Here is an 18,689-nt window from a genome sequence, read left to right as displayed (position 1 = left end):
GGCTTTGTCACTCTTTCTGGCGTACTTCCTAAGCAAAGACATCAAAATGGTTTAATAAATCTTGTTGAGACGAGGAGACTACGTCATTTGTTCTGCATCTGCACTCTTTAAAGATTCTAATTATAAATAGGTAGGATTTAGCTAAAACTTGGTAGAATAGAAACTATCCAAAATGCCCTTAAACTCTACAAACTCAAATTTTGGGTAAATAATTCAACCAATTCTGGCTACTTGTTACCGATAATTGAACTGTTCTCTGTGACAAATAACACACTTTTAAGAAAGAAAAAGATTGTGAAAAAGATTTATATGTCCCTTTTCTGGGTTAGGATCGAATAGCAATCGTTATAAAAGAGGAGTTGGAACGCTCTAAATAGATCACTTCACACTGAGAACATACTTTCGTGTTTTTTATAGAAAACATATTTGTAAAACTTTATTCGGAGCTGATTAAAAAAATCCATGCCATTTAAAAACATTCGTAGGTGATTTTGTCCGCAAAAGTTGTAATTGCGAATGGTTCGTATTCGGTACGAGAGCACATTCGTCGCACATTCCGCACCAGAACGAGATCGGACTGGGAATATTGTATGTAAGAGAAAATATATCTGTGGTCATTATGACTTGCTTGATTTACAGTCATCGTGGTTCTGTAGTTTGCGGCATCGTCGGCTGTGCTTACGGTAATCGTAATATGACAAACAAAATGCCAATTTTCTGTAGCAGGATATTCCATTATACGAGAGTTGTAAACCTTGATACAGGTAAACAATTGGGTATTTTAATTTTCCCAAAAAAGTTGCTTTTTTACCTCATTTAATAGCCCGTCGTTTTCTGAATCTAACAGTTCTTTTTTTATTTCAATTAAGTGAATATTTGATGAAAAAATTAATAAAAATCAAAAATAGAATGATTTGCTGTTTGACAGATATCAACCAAACCGATTGATTGAAATGATGTCAGAAGTTCTCTTCCTGATTTCTTCTTTCTGATAGAGCTTTTCATTTTGACCGAGCTTTTGACAGCTCCCATATGAAACCTGTATCGGTTAATGACCATAGTTTATCTATCCACTGTGTTGTCTAAGGCGAGCTGAGAAGAAAAATGGTTTACTTATAAGCTATCGTCTTATCCCAAAAAAATTTTTTAAATGGAAAAAATGCTTTTTTTATTACTTTCACTCGTCAAATTTGAAAAAGCCTTCATGTGATTTTACAGTTATTATAATATGTGAGAATTTAAATACCGCTAAAATAGCCAATTGTTTCGTCTATTTAATGCCACTACACATCTAATTTGATGAATGTTTCTTACAGCATTTTTTCTCAGCTTTCCGATGGTGGTTTTAAAAATAATATTGGTTGGGGAGATTATGGCAAAAATGGCGATTTTTTGATAAAATCTAGCATGGCGACCAAATCCAAGATGGCCGCCAATTTCTTTTTTCACTTCGTTTATAAGCCTCTCCTCTTTACAGAACCGTGGCGTTTGTAGTTTTTTTCATAGCAAATTTTGGAAATATCACAATAATTTTATTTTTATCGGCTGTCAGTCTTAATAAATCAGAACAGATTTTGTACTTTCTCCGACGTTTCGAATATATTTTGTAGTCTTTATCAAGGATTTAATACTGCCTGTCCTTTGTCAATAATTATATTAAAACTAACTGACCCGACAAACTTCGTATGGCCACAAATTAAACTGTATTTTTTAAACGGTGGTTCTACAATTGATAGAGGGACGGTAGGGGAAAGTATTGAAAATTTTTTGGAATGGAGGGGAAAGAGCGGGAAGGTGAGGGGGGGGAGTTATTGGTAGCTACGCTTAACAAGTAGTCGTTGTGACTCCTACCTTTTGTCCAATGCTGGAAGGTGCATGGGTCCAACCAAGCTATAATCTAAGATTATAACCGGATTTGAACACCCAACACCCGCCAGGGTACGTGGCTCGCTGGTACTCCGTGTACCTTTGAACCGGAGAGGCGCTGGACAAAAGGTGACTGCGCAACCCCCTTGTTAAGGTAGCGACGTATAAGGTTGGGTTATTTTTAGACACAAATTGTGTATGAATATTTTTTTGAAACGATGAGTCACAACGACAACTTGTTAAGAATAGCTACCTATTACCCCCCCCCCCCCCTTCCTTTCCACCCTTCCCCTTCATTCCCGGAAAAAAGAAAAAAAATCCTTCTTCATTACTTTCCCTTACCGTCCCTTCATCAATTCTAGAATCATCGTTTCAAAAAAAAAAAAAATTAATATATGCCTGACCGCATTTCAAAGTCATGACTAAAGTCACGAGTTTGGTCAATCACAAATTGTGACTCTTTCTCTGTCTACTGTAGAAACCGCCGACCGAGAAGTTTTAATCTAACTTGTTTTTACTGACAGGACGCCGACACTATGTAGGCCCTTGCGACTTACAATGTACTGCGCCTGACGCTATTCGTCTGTCAGCGTGTTTGTATAGGACGGAGGAGCGGTCATAATTCCGCTCCTAAAGAAGGGAGGGATCTCAATTCACCATTGAAAACAATTCTTGCCTTCAAAAACACGCACGTGCCAAATTTGGTTCCATTTGCTTGATTAGTTCTCGAGATATGAGGAAATATGTATTTCATTTGTATGGGAGCTCCCCCTCTTAGTGGGGGGATGAATCTCTAACTGTCCTAAGAACCTTCCCCGGTCCCAAAACCCCCAGCATGCAAATTTTCACGCCGATCGGTTCAGTAGTTTCCGAGTCTATAAGTCTATTGTTGAAAAAAAATTAGTGTACATTTGAAAACGGTCTGTAATCGGCTGTTCGGCGAAGCTTTCGTTAGAGGTCGAAACAAGAGCGTTGTTCGGCCGTCATGTCAACTTTGCGAGTGCATCTCTTGATTCTAATTAATCAACTGTTTGCAATTCGTGGCTCTCCAGTTATTTTTGTACACCAAGGAATTCAAAAACCCGAAGAAATCTTCGACTGGGCGCACTGAGACCGATTTTTCGAGTCGTAGTTTTTGGGTAAAAATGGGATCGAACGGGTATTCAGGAACGATTGTGTTTTTTGACGTAATGCGATGATGCTTTATCCGGCCAAAACACGTATTATCCATCTGCATGATGTTTTTGTAGAAACGGGATCAAAATTTTCGTCAAACATTCGTCTGGTGCATCTTAATTGATAATCACACCAGAGGGCTTGTTGTTGAAGAAACGAGAACGAGAACGATGTCCTTCTGCGCCTATAATTTTGGCTGGTCTTCCACTACCTGTAGTGAATAGCATTGGCGTGGTAGAATGAAATCAAATTAATAGCGCTCAGCATATATGAATTGACAAACTTGCTTAGCTATGAACTTGGATAGCAGATGAAAACAACACTTATATGGTAGCACTGCCCAAATACTAACTCCAAGTAAGACGTGACGTTTGGCAACCTTGTACAGAATTCCTTTGCGTGGATGCAACGTTTCCCGTAAGGTCGGGTAACATGAGAAAAATGAGATATGTCATTCTGTGTGCTACTTTCGAGAACAACAGATGTGAGGTTCGAGATTTGGATACGACATGGCGCAGTCGGTAGGTAAGTAAAGTGTTACTTTCCGAATCTACAGGTAATGTGTTACTATTAAATCTATTTGGCTTTTGCTATGAAAAAAAAATTTGTTGTGGGCGAAGCGGTCCCAATTACTTTAAAAGCAAGATAAAAAGTTGAGCGGTGCGCTCTCAACAAAAAAAGAAAAAATAAATAAATAAATAAATAAAAAAGCTGAGCGGAGCGGTCTCAGCAAGCCAAAAAGTTGAGCGGTACGATCTCAACCAGAAAACAAAAACAAAAAAAAAAGCTGAGCGGAGCGGTCCCAGCAAACCAAAAAGTTGAGCGGTACGATCTCAACCAAAAACAAAAACAAAAAAAAAAGCTGAGCGGAGCGGTCTCAGCAAACCAAAAAGTTGAGCGGTACGATCTCAACCAAAAACAAAAACAAAAAAAGCTGAGCGGAGCGGTCTCAGCAAACCAAAAAGTTGAGCGGTACGGTCTCAACCAAAAACAAAAAAAAAAGCTGAGCGGAGCGGTCTCAGCAAACCAAATAGTTGAGCGGTACGGTCTCAACCAAAAACAAAAAAACAAAAGGACAAAGAGATTTCCACAAATACTGAATGGCTGAGCGAAGCGGCCTCAGCCGTGAAGGAAATGCAAGAGGATTGTCATGACTTGAGACAGTTGTTCGAATAATATAGTACCTACATGTATTACTTATGATATACGAATGATATAGTTGATATAGCACATGGTACTTGTTATTCAGTAATTCACAATATTTAGCGACTTTCAAGAGAGGTGATGGGCTTGTTTCGGACGCAAGGTATTCCTTCCGATCACATACGAAAACGGTTCGGAGGTGGAAACTCGGAAGGGTGGAATTTTAATCAACGGAAATAAAACCTATCAGAAAGGAACACCTCTGATGCCCGTGGATGTGGTGTCAATGCTGTAAACGTTTGGGTCATCTCTACCAGTCAGAAGTGCTAATTTTCTAGATGCGCATTGGCACGGAGATGATTTTAGGTAGGATTTACTTTTGCTTTGTTTATAGTTTGAAGTGGTGCCCAAAAAGGAAATCCGTTACAGGAGATCATTGTTAAGTAAAAGCCGGGTATTTGTATTTGTTTGTTTGCTGGCTTTTTTATGGCGCGATCGATCCGAGTATTGTGTCTGATGTGACCGAGGACATATGCCTGGTTTAAAACAAGAATTTTCCTGCAGTGCCATTTTAGGTTGTGCAAGGGTGAGTTCAATTGAGACGTTGATTCGCCAGTTAGCTGGATCATCGCCCGGTTCACTTCCATTACACCAAGTTTGTTTGCCAGTATCTAAGTGTGCAAGCCATTTTGTACCTGTATTTGTCTACTGGATGTGCTATAAAGGCGGTAACCTACTTGCTCGACTTTGAAGTCAATTGTCGGAATTATTGTGGCCACTTGGCCAACAAGTGGTGATGTCCCCGCATCGTCGAATACGAGTTGGGTTGGGAATTGCATCCCCGGTTCCAAAAAGGGCCACGTATGCAGGACAATTCAGTGTCTTGATTTCAAGGGATCTGAATTTTACTGAAAGACAGTCTATCTATGATTTAGTACTGTCGTGCAATGAACATATGCAGCAGACGTTGGACTGCTACGCGGTATTAATTTTATTTTGCCAAAGCTTACAAAGTTTGACTGCTTTGGAATGAGGAATCAAACTATCGGACCGACCACTGTCCACAGTAACGGGGTGAGGGATCAGTCGTAAGTGTTTTGCGTTCTTTAGCAGAGTGAGTGAACCGGAAACGGAAAGTGTAAGCTACATACATATTTCGTTCGCTTCGATGGGAATAGTTGTAGTGATGATCAGTCGTTGCTCCAATGGAGCTCCGCAAATCTCCGACAAGGGGACACTGCGGCAAACTGTAAGGTCGGACAATTATATACTTTTTTTACTGAACATGCCTGTAAAGCGAGTCAAAGGTCGAAAGGCGATTGGCATTTGAAGCGCGAAACCTTTAAACGGCATTGTATTTTGCATATTACACTTGTTCTTGAGTGAGGGCGAGGTGACACGGAATAAAGTTGGATGGTGGGCCAGCTGTGGTGGCCTCTACTAGGAGTGGTTTCCAAAAAATATTCTCTTTCGATCCGAACACCTAAAATAAACATTGGAATTTGACTTGTCATTTCATTAGACCGAATTCAGTGCCCAGCGGTGAGTTCATCAGTAGGCATAGGTGGTGTAGGTAGAATAAAGTACGGTACACTGAAACAAACTACCAAGTAAAGTATTATACGACTAAAAAAAAAGTTGAAATATTGTGATGTTTAAAGAAAAAAAATCGTGAATTTAGTTGTGCTAGCAGTTGAGCCCAGCGACGCATATCTTTTGTAAACACATGAAATCTCGTAAGAAACTGTCAACGTAAGAGTGACAAAGTAAAAATATGTCTTATAACAATCATGTTTATCATATGAATGTTAGGGTAGTTTGTGGGTTTAAGAATGTGCAAATTGTTCAGGAGCGCAACAAACATTTAAGTTATCTGATAACCTAATGCAGTTTTTGGACAAATCTGTAAGTAATAGAGCAGAATGAATGCAGCTTTTAGCAGCGGTCAAAGGAAGAGTAAATTAAACCAACACAGTCAAGAATGTATGATTAACCACGGCATAATGAGAAACTAAATAATTTCTCGGAATGTACAATAAATTATCATGAAGGCGCGATAAAAACCAGTACGTTTTTTTAGGATTTTGAAAGAATAATTAAACTTTACCATTCCTAATGATTTTAACAATTATTCGTAGAGGCTAAGAGATGAAATAGTGAGTCATTACGAAATTCAAGTATGGGAAAAGTTTAGATGTTTCTGTTTTCTTTTCTACAATATAATATTTATGATAATACATGATACATAATCACATTTCCTTCTGATACTCTTGATTTAAAATTTTGATAAATAAGTTATCAAGGAGTATAGCCGAAGGCGGATGTAGTGAATAGCATTGGCGTGGTAGAATGAAATCAAATTAATAGCGCTCAGCATATATGAATTGACAAACTTGCTTAGCTATGAACTTGGATAGCAGATGAAAACAACACTTATATGGTAGCACTGCCCAAATACTAACTCCAAGTAAGACGTGACGTTTGGCAACCTTGTACAGAATTCCTTTGCGTGGATGCAACGTTTCCCGTAAGGTCGGGTAACATGAGAAAAATGAGATATGTCATTCTGTGTGCTACTTTCGAGAACAACAGATGTGAGGTTCGAGATTTGGATACGACACTACCCTGCTTGCGAATTGTTGTTGGGCATCTTAGGATATGGTAAATAGTCGAAGCCGCAACATATTTGCTTTTTAAATGTTGTACCGCATACTTTTTGTCAAGATTTCGGTGGCAGTTCGTAGAAGTGTACAGCGCGCTCCCGAAATCTCGACGCCATTTTTAGCAAAACTGGGCCAGCATAAACAAAACAAAAAATATTAACAAAAAGAGGAGAGAGAGAGCTAACACATGCATACTCTCATTTCTCTCTAAGCTCGTTTGTTGTTAAGCATAAACCCCGCAAAAAAATTCCAAAATTTTAGTTGCCACCCGTTAGGTGTAGATTGTGAACCTTGCAACAGATAACTGGTTGTTTTATTCAGATAATGCCATTGCACACCTAATTTTATGAATGTTTCTTATAGAATTTTTTCTCAGCTTCTCAATGGTGGTCTTAAAATGAAAATCGGTTGGGGGGTTCATGTTGAAAACGGCGGTTTTTTGATAAAATCCAAAATGGCGACCAAATCCAAGAAGTCCGCCAAAAAATGTTTACTCCATCTGAAAGCCCTGTTCTTTTTCTTTGCAGAATCGGGCTATTTGTTAATTGTTCCATGGGGGTCTCCGTAGCCACAAGGTTACCGAGTCTGCTCTGACAAGCGAGTGGTCGTGCATACATACAGCAAACACCAGGGCGACATCACAATAGGTCAACTACACTGGTCGCAGTGATGAGTCCACACATGAAAAAAAATTGTTTCATTGCAAATTTATGAAATATTACATGATATAGATCTCAAGGTTTGTTAAAAATTTACCTTTTTTGAAACTGCCAGACCCCTTGGCGAACAAAGGATCCACTGTTTCGAGATATTAAAAGTGCAATTCTTATTTTTTAACCGTTTTCAACTAATCAAGTGCAAAAGTTCCAATATTTGAAGACCTCGTGTCAATAGTGGCCCCGTTTCAGCGAGAATTACTCAGTTGGTGATATAACAAGACGCAACTAACACCCACATTTTTTGTAAACTTAAAACCACGATGCAACTAAAATTGCCTCTAATTTCCGATTTTTTGACTAAAATGGGTGGCTAGTTGTCTTGCCGTTTAATTTGTTTATATCTAAGCCAAAAATTTACACATCTTTGTCTGCTTGAGGATTATAAACGAAAGCTTGTACTTGCTTCATTTGCCCTAAAACCTTTCGTTTCGAAAAAATATTTCATTGCTATCCCGAAACTAACTACCGATTTTCCCGTCGTATGATGCAATTTGTCATAAACGGATTTTCCAGGCAGTATGACCGCGCTTAAATACGTCGCTAGGATACATCATCCTCACAAATGATTTCCTGGTTTCCGGTTTCTGACTGCACTCTGCACAACGGGGAATCTAGATTGATACTGCTCTTTAACGGCGCAAACTACGCTGTAATTTCCGTCCATCCTCCAGCACTAATCCAACATGAGTAAATTTATAAAGACATTTCACGACAGCTTCGTCTCACGCGATTGGATTCAATTTACGTTGAATCGAAATGAGCTTTCAAGCGCACCAGAAGTGAGCACTTTATTCCTCTGATCTCTATAAAGCAAAACCCCCGGCGAAACGAAGACTATTATGACCGCCGCCTCCCGGTGGTGCTGTAAATGAAATGAATGAAGTTTTCACGATGAATCATTATCGGTTTGACGATGTCGTTGATTACCATGCCGCTGCTGCTGCTGCTGCTGCGCTGGAAACAACAGCAAATGGACGAACGTGAGTGATCATCGTCTGCGGACTATAAAAACGAGTGTAAAACATAATCCATGCGGCCACGACCGACAGATTAATGTTCTATCTCGTGTGTAAGCAACCGTGAAAAGCTGTGCAACTGATTGGCGGAAAAATGTACACCGAAAATAGAATATGCAGAACAAAGCGCAAACACTGAAGTAACATGATTTTCTTACGCTTTTGCCACAGACTAGCGGACCTGTGACTCAATTGTCCATTTTTTCCAGTCACTTTAAAGACTTCACTTTAGAGTAAATTAAATCTTTTCACAGACCATGGATTTGTATTTTAATGTCAGGTAACCGAACATCCAAACGAAGTTCAAAGAAAATATTCACGAGAACATTCCTATTCTTATAAAATTCCAGCTGGCGAAAAAGGAAAAGATTGAGCCATATCCATTATGAAAGCCATTGGACATCACGGGTCCGGCTCTTATTCCCTTTCGGTCTATTTATGTCCGTGCAGCATCTGTGCACAATACAGAAAAAAAATGTTACGAAAGCCATTGATGTAACGATTATTTTTCATCTCAATGAGCCCACGGCAATAACTAGGCTTCTGTCGTCGCAACGTACCTGTCTTTCGCTCTCTTTCTATAGTCACTTGATAAAATCATTATCCGCAGAAAACAGCCGCCGTTTGTGCCTATCTAGAAAACCATTACGACGTATACATTAGCTTTGTAAAAGCCTGGTCTTTTCTTTCCATTATAGGCTATTTTCATAAACAACGCAATACTATAGAGGACACCGGTCACTTTTCCTAACATTTACTCTGATTTCTTTCCTTTTCAGGTTGTTCCTGCAATCTCCCGCTAATCCAGATTTATTGTACATAATATTTTTCTGCCACACACAGCTCACTGTCACCCTTCTGCTGGGACTGATTTTTGGCAGCAAGGTAAGTGTTTTCTTCTGTCGTCGCTCTCTGGCAATGCTTTCCCTTCCCCCGCTTTCCGCCCGCGATCACTTTCCGGAATTTGCTAGATTCGAGAAAATTCCGGCGCTCATCGGTACCACCCACGACATTCAGCGCACAGGTTTTCGCGATGGGAAAACAGATGAGAAAAAATCGCTGCAGACGTTACCAAGGTAGAATGCTACCGGTACGATGCGTGCTTACTGGCACGCGTAAACACTTCCGAGTACACGATTATAGGATGGTTCAAGTGAATCCTGTAGTTCCATCCGTAAAATTGGGAAGAGTTTTGTCAACAAGATGGAAAGCCCGAGAAGCTTCCAGCAGCCTTACATTTCCGTTATGAACACTTCGATTACTCTCGAGCATTTGCGATATGATTTTTGGCACTTTGCCAAGCGTCTTATTATTATGAACGTTCGACATTCGAAACCGGGCTCTCTGTGTGCGTGCCAAGTAAATCTGCTTTGGGAGAAGTGCTTCCAATTTAAGGCAGCCCAACGTCAATCAGCTCAACGTTCTAGTTCATTATTTTCGATGCTTGATGGATTATGCGTCGTTTGATTGAGGGTTGTTTTCATTCTTACCTACCTACCTACGTGGCAGAAATAAGCTATCGCGTCGTGTTGACGATAATGATGTCCGCGATGTAAGTTTGGTGGAAGCTAAGTAAATATTGCAAGTGATATCACTACACATAAAATTGGATAAGATTATCGTATTACCACAGACTAACAGGGGTCAGTCCCGGCGTAGTGGTTAGCATTCGCGCCGAAGACCTGGTTTCAAATCCCAACCCCGCAGAAGTCACGAATGACCCAAGCTGGTTAAAGTGACTATAATCTAACAAAAAAAAACACAGACTAACAGACGTAACACTTCGAACAAATTTTCTAACAAAACATCGTTTCAGTGACATCCCTAAAACCTGGAAAAAACACTAACATCACCTGGTGCAGTCTTCGCGCTACGCAGAGCAGTTCGCTATAAATTTAGCAATGCTATAAATTTTGCAGGTATATTATCTGACAACAGCGCCATGGCAGGCGAGCGGCGTACTCGCGCAACGTCTGTTGTTTGAGTCTTGGCTTAAGTGAACATTTAAAATGATCGTTTTTATTGGCGATGGAATGACGTAACACTGAACTGTTAGTCTGTGGTATCACTTTGGGTCAACCATTTATTCCTTTTCTTCTCGCAAATTAATTTATACAAAAAATATAGCAAACCTTAAATATGTTCACGTAGAGCACCTTGCACTCGGCCAACTGCCATGATTCGCGTTCAGAACGATTAAAATGGTAATAAGGGCGTGAATAACATTGAGCTAATAAAAATAACGTATCAAATGGACGTCTGAGACACGTTAAAACATTGACTATTACAGCGGATGATGACGAAACGTAAATCAACGCATCCCCCGTCGCACTTGACGTTCGAGCTGGTTCGAATGTATGGGTATAGACGAGAACTGTCAATTTGGAGTGATGCGATTGTTATTGTTTTAATCGAAGTGTGGCGTGAGAACAGATTTGCGACACTAAACTCGAGCTGAAATATATTGCATTGTAACAGGGAAGTGCCTAGTACGAGACAATTTGTTAGTTTATTCTTACTTAATTAATTCTTTCTACTTCATTGAAACTTAACCTAAAAAGTACAGCTTTGAACTGATTTCATCGGAAATGAACTCAGAATCTGTAATTGGAACCAGGCTTCTGCCGTGCTCTGCAAAAAATCTCAATTCTTGGCGTTTTCCTGGCAAAGCACAGAAAACGAATCGGTTTGATCTCTTTCTGTCGGATCAACGCGACGAGTTTTGTTTTGCTTTTGCAGTGCTTTGCTGCTTTGCTCTGCCGACGAGTGAGCATCAGTTTGGTTTCATGTTTCTTTTTCTGCCGAAGCGCTACTGAATGCATGTTCTCAAGGTCACGGAGCAAATCATTATAGTCCATATAATTACCTATCGCATATTCTCTTTGGGGTACGGAGCGAATAGTCTCGTGTCTCCAGTGTGCGAAGAAAATATCTAGACCAACATTTCTAAAGATCCAATGAGCAAATGAGAGATTCTCTTTGCATCTCCTCTCTTACGCTTATTACGGGGGTATAAATGCATTTCAACCCAATTTTTCTTAATCATTAGCTATCCAATAACGCTAGCAACGAATTCAGTCAAAATAGACGCATTCAAGTGCATTAGACCCGACAACGAGAAAGAAGCATTCTATGCGCAGCTGGAAGCAACGTACGACAGCTGCTCAGGACGGGACATCAAGATCGTCATCGGGGATATGAACGCCCAGGTCGGCAGGGAAGCAATGTATAGGCCAGTGATCGGGACCCATATCCTGGACACCGACACGAACGATAACGGCCAGAGATGCATCAACTTTGCAGCATTCCGAGGCTTGGTGGTCAGAAGCACTTTCTTTCCCCCACAAAGACATCCACAAAGCCACCTGAAGATCACCTAACCAACGAACTTCGAACCAAATCGACCGTATTCTCATAGAAGACCAACATACCTCGGACCATTACCTAGTAGCAGTACACGTACGCTCAAAGCCGCCCTTCTCGGTTTAACATTCGGCAGCTAAAAAACCCGCCAGTTACCCAAAACTACGCGCACGTGCTGGATGAAGCTCTGCCTTGCTCTGTGGAGCTAGATGCTTCGACCCTCGAAAACGGATGGAGTATGATACGCTCGTCCGTCAATGAGGCCGCAACCGCGGTGCTAGAAGTGGAAACCTCGAGTGCATGAAATGATTGGTTTGACGCGGAATGCCAACAAGCGATAGAGAGGAAAAAAGAGCTTGGGACAGTTATCTAAACATATCCACGAGAGAGAATTTGGCCATGTACCGACGAGCGCGGTATGATTTGACAATGCTCCTGAGGAGGAAAAAGCGCCGGAAGGAGGACAGAGAACGTGAGGAGCTGGAACAACTATTCCGGGCTAATGACATACAAAGTTCTACGACAAAGTGAACCAAACTCGTAAGGGCTACACACCTAAACCAGACATGCGTAACGACAAGGGAGGGATCAAATCAGCGCGAGGTGGTCGACAGGTGGAAGCATCTCAATGGCGAAATAGCAGCAGGAGACGCAACGGAAGTTAGCTTAGGAGTACCTATGAACGACAACAGCGAGATCCGGCGAGAAATTCGTCAGCTGAAGAAAGAGTCGGTAAGGACCGACTCCCAGCAGAGCTGTACAAAAATGGCTAAGAACCGCTAGGAAACGCACTTCATTGGATAATTTCTAGGATTTGGGAGGAGGAGAAACTACCGGAGGAGATGGAAGGTGTAGTCTCTCCCATCTACAAAGAGCGCGACGATTTTGTTGCGTCGTCTATCCCCAAAAGCAAGAGAATTCGTAGGTCAGTATCAGGCGGGCTTTATGGGGGTCCGTGCTATTACGGATCAAATTTTTACTCTCCGACAAATCCTCCAGAAATGTCGAGAGTACAACGTGCCCACGCATCATATTTTCGTGGATTTCAGAGCAGCATACGATACCGTCGAACGCGAACAGCTGTGGCAGATAATGCACGAGTACGGGTTTCCGGACAAACTGACGCGGCTGATCAAAGCTACTCTGGAACGAGTGATGTGCTACGTGCGCGTTTCGGGGACACTTTCAAGTCCTTTCGAATCGTGCAGAGGGCTACGGTAAGGGGATGGACTATCCTGTATGTTATTTAATATCGCTATTGAAGGTGTGATCCGGCGAGCGGGCATCGAAACGAGGGGAACGATCATCGACATCATTACTAGAAACCGTGGGACGGCGGAGGTAATCTACGCCAGACTAAAAACGGAGGCTAGGAGGACAGGGTTACAAATTAATGCGTTGAAAACCAAATATATGGTAGGAAGAGGCTCCCGAGAAAGTAACGCTTGCCTCCCACGGACAGTGACTATTGACGGTGATGAACTGAAAGTGGTTGATGAGTTCGTATATTTGGGATCTCTGGTCACCGTCGACAATAATACGAGTAAGGAGATCCAACGACGCATTCAAGCCTGAAATCGAGCCTACTTTTCCCTTCGCAAGACGTTTCGATCAAGGAGCATACGCCGCCGCACAAAGCTGACGATGTACAAAACACTAATCAGACCGGTAGTCCTCTACGGACTTGAGACAGTAACTTTACTTACGGAAGACATACGTGCACTTGCCGTTTTTGAACGAAAGGTGTTGCGGACTATTTTTGGCGGAGCGGAAAGCGGAGAGTGGCGGAGACGTATGAATCACGTGCTACAGGCACTGCTTGGAGAGATTCCCATCGTACACCTGGCGAAAGTTGGGAGACTACGGTGGGCCGGCCACGTCGCAAGCATGCCGGACGACTGTGTAGTGAAATTCGTTCTCTTCAAGAACTCCACCGGCACCAGGAATAGAGGGGCTCAACGCGCTAGATGGCTCGACCAGGTTGAAGCCGACTTGCGTGTGTCGAAACGCGCAACGAAATGGCGACGAGTAGCCCAGGACCGAGTACAATGGAGAGGAATTCTTGATACGGCAAGAGCCACCCCGGCTCTCGGCTGAATAACTCTAGACGCAACGGATTTGACTTACGGATCTGATGCTGTTCAACGTCGCTCTTGAGGAGATGATCCGATGAGCAGACATCGAAACAAAAGGCACAATTTTTGCAAAGTTAGCCAACCCTATGCTTCGCAGAGGACATTGATATAATAGCCAGGAACTTTGCCGCAGCAGAGTCCATCTACGCTAGACTGAAAACGTTACGAGGATTGAATCTATATCTATATACATATACAAAAGTGAGGGTGAGTATTTTTGTATGTTTGTATGTATGTTTCATAACTCCAGAACGCCTTGACCGATCTCCACTAAACTTAGCACAAATATTCCTTGATATAAGGGAATCAGCACTGGGGGGTTGATAAGAGGAGGAGGCAATAACTCCGAAATACCTGAGTGGTTCTTCATCAAACTTGGCATACATGTTCCTTGGCATAAGGGAATCAGAACTCAGGAGGTTGACAATAGGGGAGGTGGGGTTCATAACAGGGGCGAGGCAATAACTCCGAAATGCCTGGACAATTCGTCAACAAACTTGGCACACGTGTTCATTGACATTATGGAATCAGCACCGGGAAGTTGACAAAAGGGGGAACCCCTAACAAGGGGGGAGAGATCTAAATAAGTAAAAGGGGTTGCGTTTCTCTTGCATTTAAACCGATTGTAGTTGTGCAACTGACTTTGAGAAAAGAGGGGGTTCCACCGAGAAGGAATATATGGTAAATCAACCTTTGTTTCGTTTCCATTAGAGTAAGGAGGGGTAAAAGTACGATGCGGGTAAAAGTGCGATTCAATGATTTATCAGTGCGGATTCCGAGTAAATTGACTACATTGGCATGGATGGGTGAGTACTTTGACAGCTTAAATCCATCATAAACATTTGTTGTTTACGAATCATAGTTGCTGAGTTATGGGTAAAAGTTATTTTAGAACGGTTTTGATGTAATATTTCGTTGTACGGCAAATACGATATCAACAGGAGGATATTACTTATTCACAAATTGTAGCAGCGTTTTACATCACTCAGATATCTCTCTTGAAATTGCGGTGAGAAGAATTTACAAAATATATGTTACTTTTCCATAATTTAATCAAACCCCGTCAAGCGCCTAGCGGGGCAAAAGTTCGATTTATTGACGGGGTAAAAGTTCGATTCATGGATCGAGAATCTCACTCATTTTACTGACGGGACGACGACACTATGCAAGTCCTTGCGACTTGTAAGGTACTGCGGGCGACGCTGTTCGTCCGTCAGCGTTATAGCCGCGATTCTCAACGGGGTTGTTCGGGGAAAGGTTTCGTTTCTATCACGGAGCGAAAAAATTCGTTTGTTTCAAACGAAATTTTTATAACCTAAAAATATTTTTGTTTCGAAACGAAATTCTATTTGAATCAAGAAAATAACAGTTTTGAATTAAAAATAAAGTATTGTCAAATTGAGTTTTCGATGTAAATATTTTTATTTCAATCATACATATCAGTTTGAAACGAAATGAAATTTCTGTTTGCGCGTAAAACAACCATAAATGTGGTTGAAACAACATTTTTACCTTTGTTATAGAGTAAGGATGCGATTTAATGATTTATCGGTGCAGATTCGAGTAAATTGACTACATTGGCATTAATGGGTGACTACTTTGACTGCTTGAATCTAACGTAAACTTTGGTTGCTTACGAAGTATAGTTGCTGAGTTATGTACAAATGTTATTTTAGGCCGGTTTTGATGTAATTTTTTGTTATACGGGTAATACGATATCAACAGGAGGATATTACTTGTTGAAAATTTGTAGCACTGTTTTACATCACTCGCATATCTGTTTTGAAAATACGGTGAAAAGAGTTTACAAAATATATTTCGCTTTTCCATAATTTAATCAAACCCCGTCAAGCGCCTAGCGGAGTAAAGGTGCGATTCACGGACGGGGCAAAATGTATAGCTTATATACAGCTTTTGGCACTATATTACATATACTAGAAATGGAAGATCTGCAGAAAACTGTGCTCTACAGATGTTGGTCGAAGGAAAACAATGTTTTTCCGCTGATGAAACATAAAACAAACGTTCGGGAAAGTTTCGATCTGTCGGAGGCTGCAATACACCAGCGGAAAATAGAAAAGGTGTAAATTGAGAATATTCCTTACCGAAACATACCGCAGATTGACGATAATATGGTTTTGTTAGCTACTGCTGTGCTAATTTCATGGATTCGAGCTTCGCACTTTTGCCCCGCGGTAATCGAACTTTTACCCCGCTAGTGGGGTAAAAGTGCGAATCGGCACTGGTTCAGAAGAATGAAGAATTTATTCTCAATAACACTATTATTCCAGTTGATTTATAGTTGAATGTAAAGACATTGAGTAGCTGCATCACTATAAAATATATTTTGTTGTTGTTCTTCTTTATATCTCGCGAAAATTGATGACAACTTCAAACATCGCACTTATGCCCCGCCTTACTCTATAGCGATTTTTATTAAGCAAACCGATGCAATAATTAGCTAAGTGAAAGAAGGGGGAGCTTACTGGGAAGGAACCGACATGTAGGGGGACGAGGAACGTGAGTATGGATGTATGTTCCACCATAGCTCCGGAACTTATGGACTGTTCTTCATCAAACGTCGTTTGTCAACACAAAAGTGAGATACGGTATCTTACAAGGGGAGAGAAAGGTTCAAATGGGTAAAGGGGTGCGTTTCTCTTGCATTTGGAACGATAGTAGTTGTACAAATTGTTGTATTTCTGAAAGGTGGAATAGGGTGGCCATTAAAAAGGGTGAGGTTCAACAACGTAAAAAAGGCTTTGTGTCGATTTATATGGTTTACCGAGAAGAAGATAAATTTACAAGTGGTTGGAGGACAACGTGAGAGAAACTGACAAAGGGAGTAGACATATTCAAATGAAAAAAAGGGTTTTGTCTCTTGCATTATGAGAGTTTTTGTTACAAAAGCAGATGTACAAGTGACTGAATGACAAAGAGGCCCCGAGTGAGTTCGGGCAATCAGCTAGTTAAAAATAAATACGTCAAAGACCAACACGGTACCCGTTAAACGCGCCGAACTAGAACTCAATGGTTGATGAGTTCATGTATTTGAGATCACCGGTGACCGCGGTAAACAATACTAGTATGGAGATCCTGCGGGGCATTCAAGCAGGAAGTTGGGCATACTTTGCCCTTCGCGAAACACTATGATCAAGAAGCATACGTCGTCGTACAAAGCTGACAATGTACAAAACCTTATTACACCGGTACTTCTTTGTGAACTTGAAGCTGTAACGCTGTTCACGGAGGACATGCACGCCCTTGCCCTGTTCGAACGAAAGGTGCTACGGGCCATTAATACAGAATGTTTTAACACAACCATGCGTCCCCTTTTTGGTCGGAATCGATGGGGGCGCTTTCGTTGGTATGCCTAGCAATTTTTATTTTGTGAAATAATAAGGTTTACCAATAAGAAAGGATATGGTACATTGTCAAATTGAAAGAAAATACAGGAAATGTGGCCGGTTTTCGTGCTCATCGACGTTATCGAGAAAATTATATGCTATAATCTAAGATTTAAGTAAGATGTCAACGAGTTTTTTAAACGCCGGTATTCTAGCAACCAATTTTTGGCAACTCCGTGTAACATTTCGGCTGCTGTGGTCGCTGATGAGTGCTTTTTGGTACTGATTAGGTCTTTAATTGAAGTTCTCTATTGGCATACGTCTCGAAAGACATTTTTAAAAAAATAATCTGTGTATGCTATTGCAAAAAAAAATCTTCTTCATTTTGTCCTGTGGAACGGTATCTGCCACACAAATATGGAGGCACTATAATTTTGAAAAGGAATGCGATATTAAACTTACGCCATGAAACTAAGTTATAGATTCTAGCTTAGTTCAATGTGTAAGTGTGAACAAGTCTTCTCTTCTAAAAATGTGAATCTTAAAATGACGTACCGAGAACGTAGGTAATTTCGATAAGTTCCTTATTCCAATGAATTGAAATTCATAGTTCAAGAGCATGCTTGAATCGAGAGGATTCACACTATGGCTTTTGATTCAATCTTCTAATAATCCACTACTTTATTTGAGTGATCGGAATTATTTGCGTTCAGGGTAGTCAGACTTAAAACAACATTGCATCATGTCACTTAATTTCGGAAACTAACAGAAATATCATTGTAATTCAACACTTTATATTCAATGTAGCAAATCTGACTAAATTAAACAGTATCACACAGTTTCTTTTAAGTTGTATTGGAAAGCCAATTTTATGTCAAAGAAGAGCCAACTCCCTAATTAGTCAGTTCAAAGTTATCGACCGTGCAGATTAACTTTTATCAAAGATGCACTGAAGTGTGGCTGAAAATTTAAAAAAAAATCAGACTTTCCTGGTTACCCATGTTGTTTATCATTTTCAGATTAATAAACTGGGGGTAAAATATCTTTGCTAATGCTTCTGACCATCGAACAAAGTTTTGAAAGGATGGAAAGGAAACGTGAAAGGAATAACAAAAAAAAATCCTAGACCTTCAGCAGAGAGGAAGGCAAACATCTGCCGTCAAAAGTATTAAAGTTGTTTGTTCCAGTAAACACAACAAGCTTTAACTTAATTATTCTTGAAAAATGGCAGCGCCGTGCATAAGAATTTTCATTTTTAAGC

General features: G+C 40.8%; 1 protein-coding gene across 1 annotated transcript in view; it reads left to right on the top strand.

The window, feature by feature from the left end:
- LOC128736421 (uncharacterized) overlaps nt 1-18,689 on the top strand; it is a 242,718-nt gene that overhangs the window by 191,655 nt on the left and 32,374 nt on the right. Inside the window, exon 11 of the mRNA XM_053830904.1 lies at nt 9,363-9,468. Within this exon, the coding sequence (XP_053686879.1) occupies nt 9,363-9,468 (106 nt within the window). The remainder of the gene's footprint in view (nt 1-9,362; nt 9,469-18,689) is intronic.

This window comes from Sabethes cyaneus, chromosome 2, assembly GCF_943734655.1.
Source record: "Sabethes cyaneus chromosome 2, idSabCyanKW18_F2, whole genome shotgun sequence".
Lineage (NCBI taxonomy): Eukaryota > Metazoa > Arthropoda > Insecta > Diptera > Culicidae > Sabethes > Sabethes cyaneus.
This window is presented reverse-complemented; position numbering and strand designations above follow the sequence as displayed.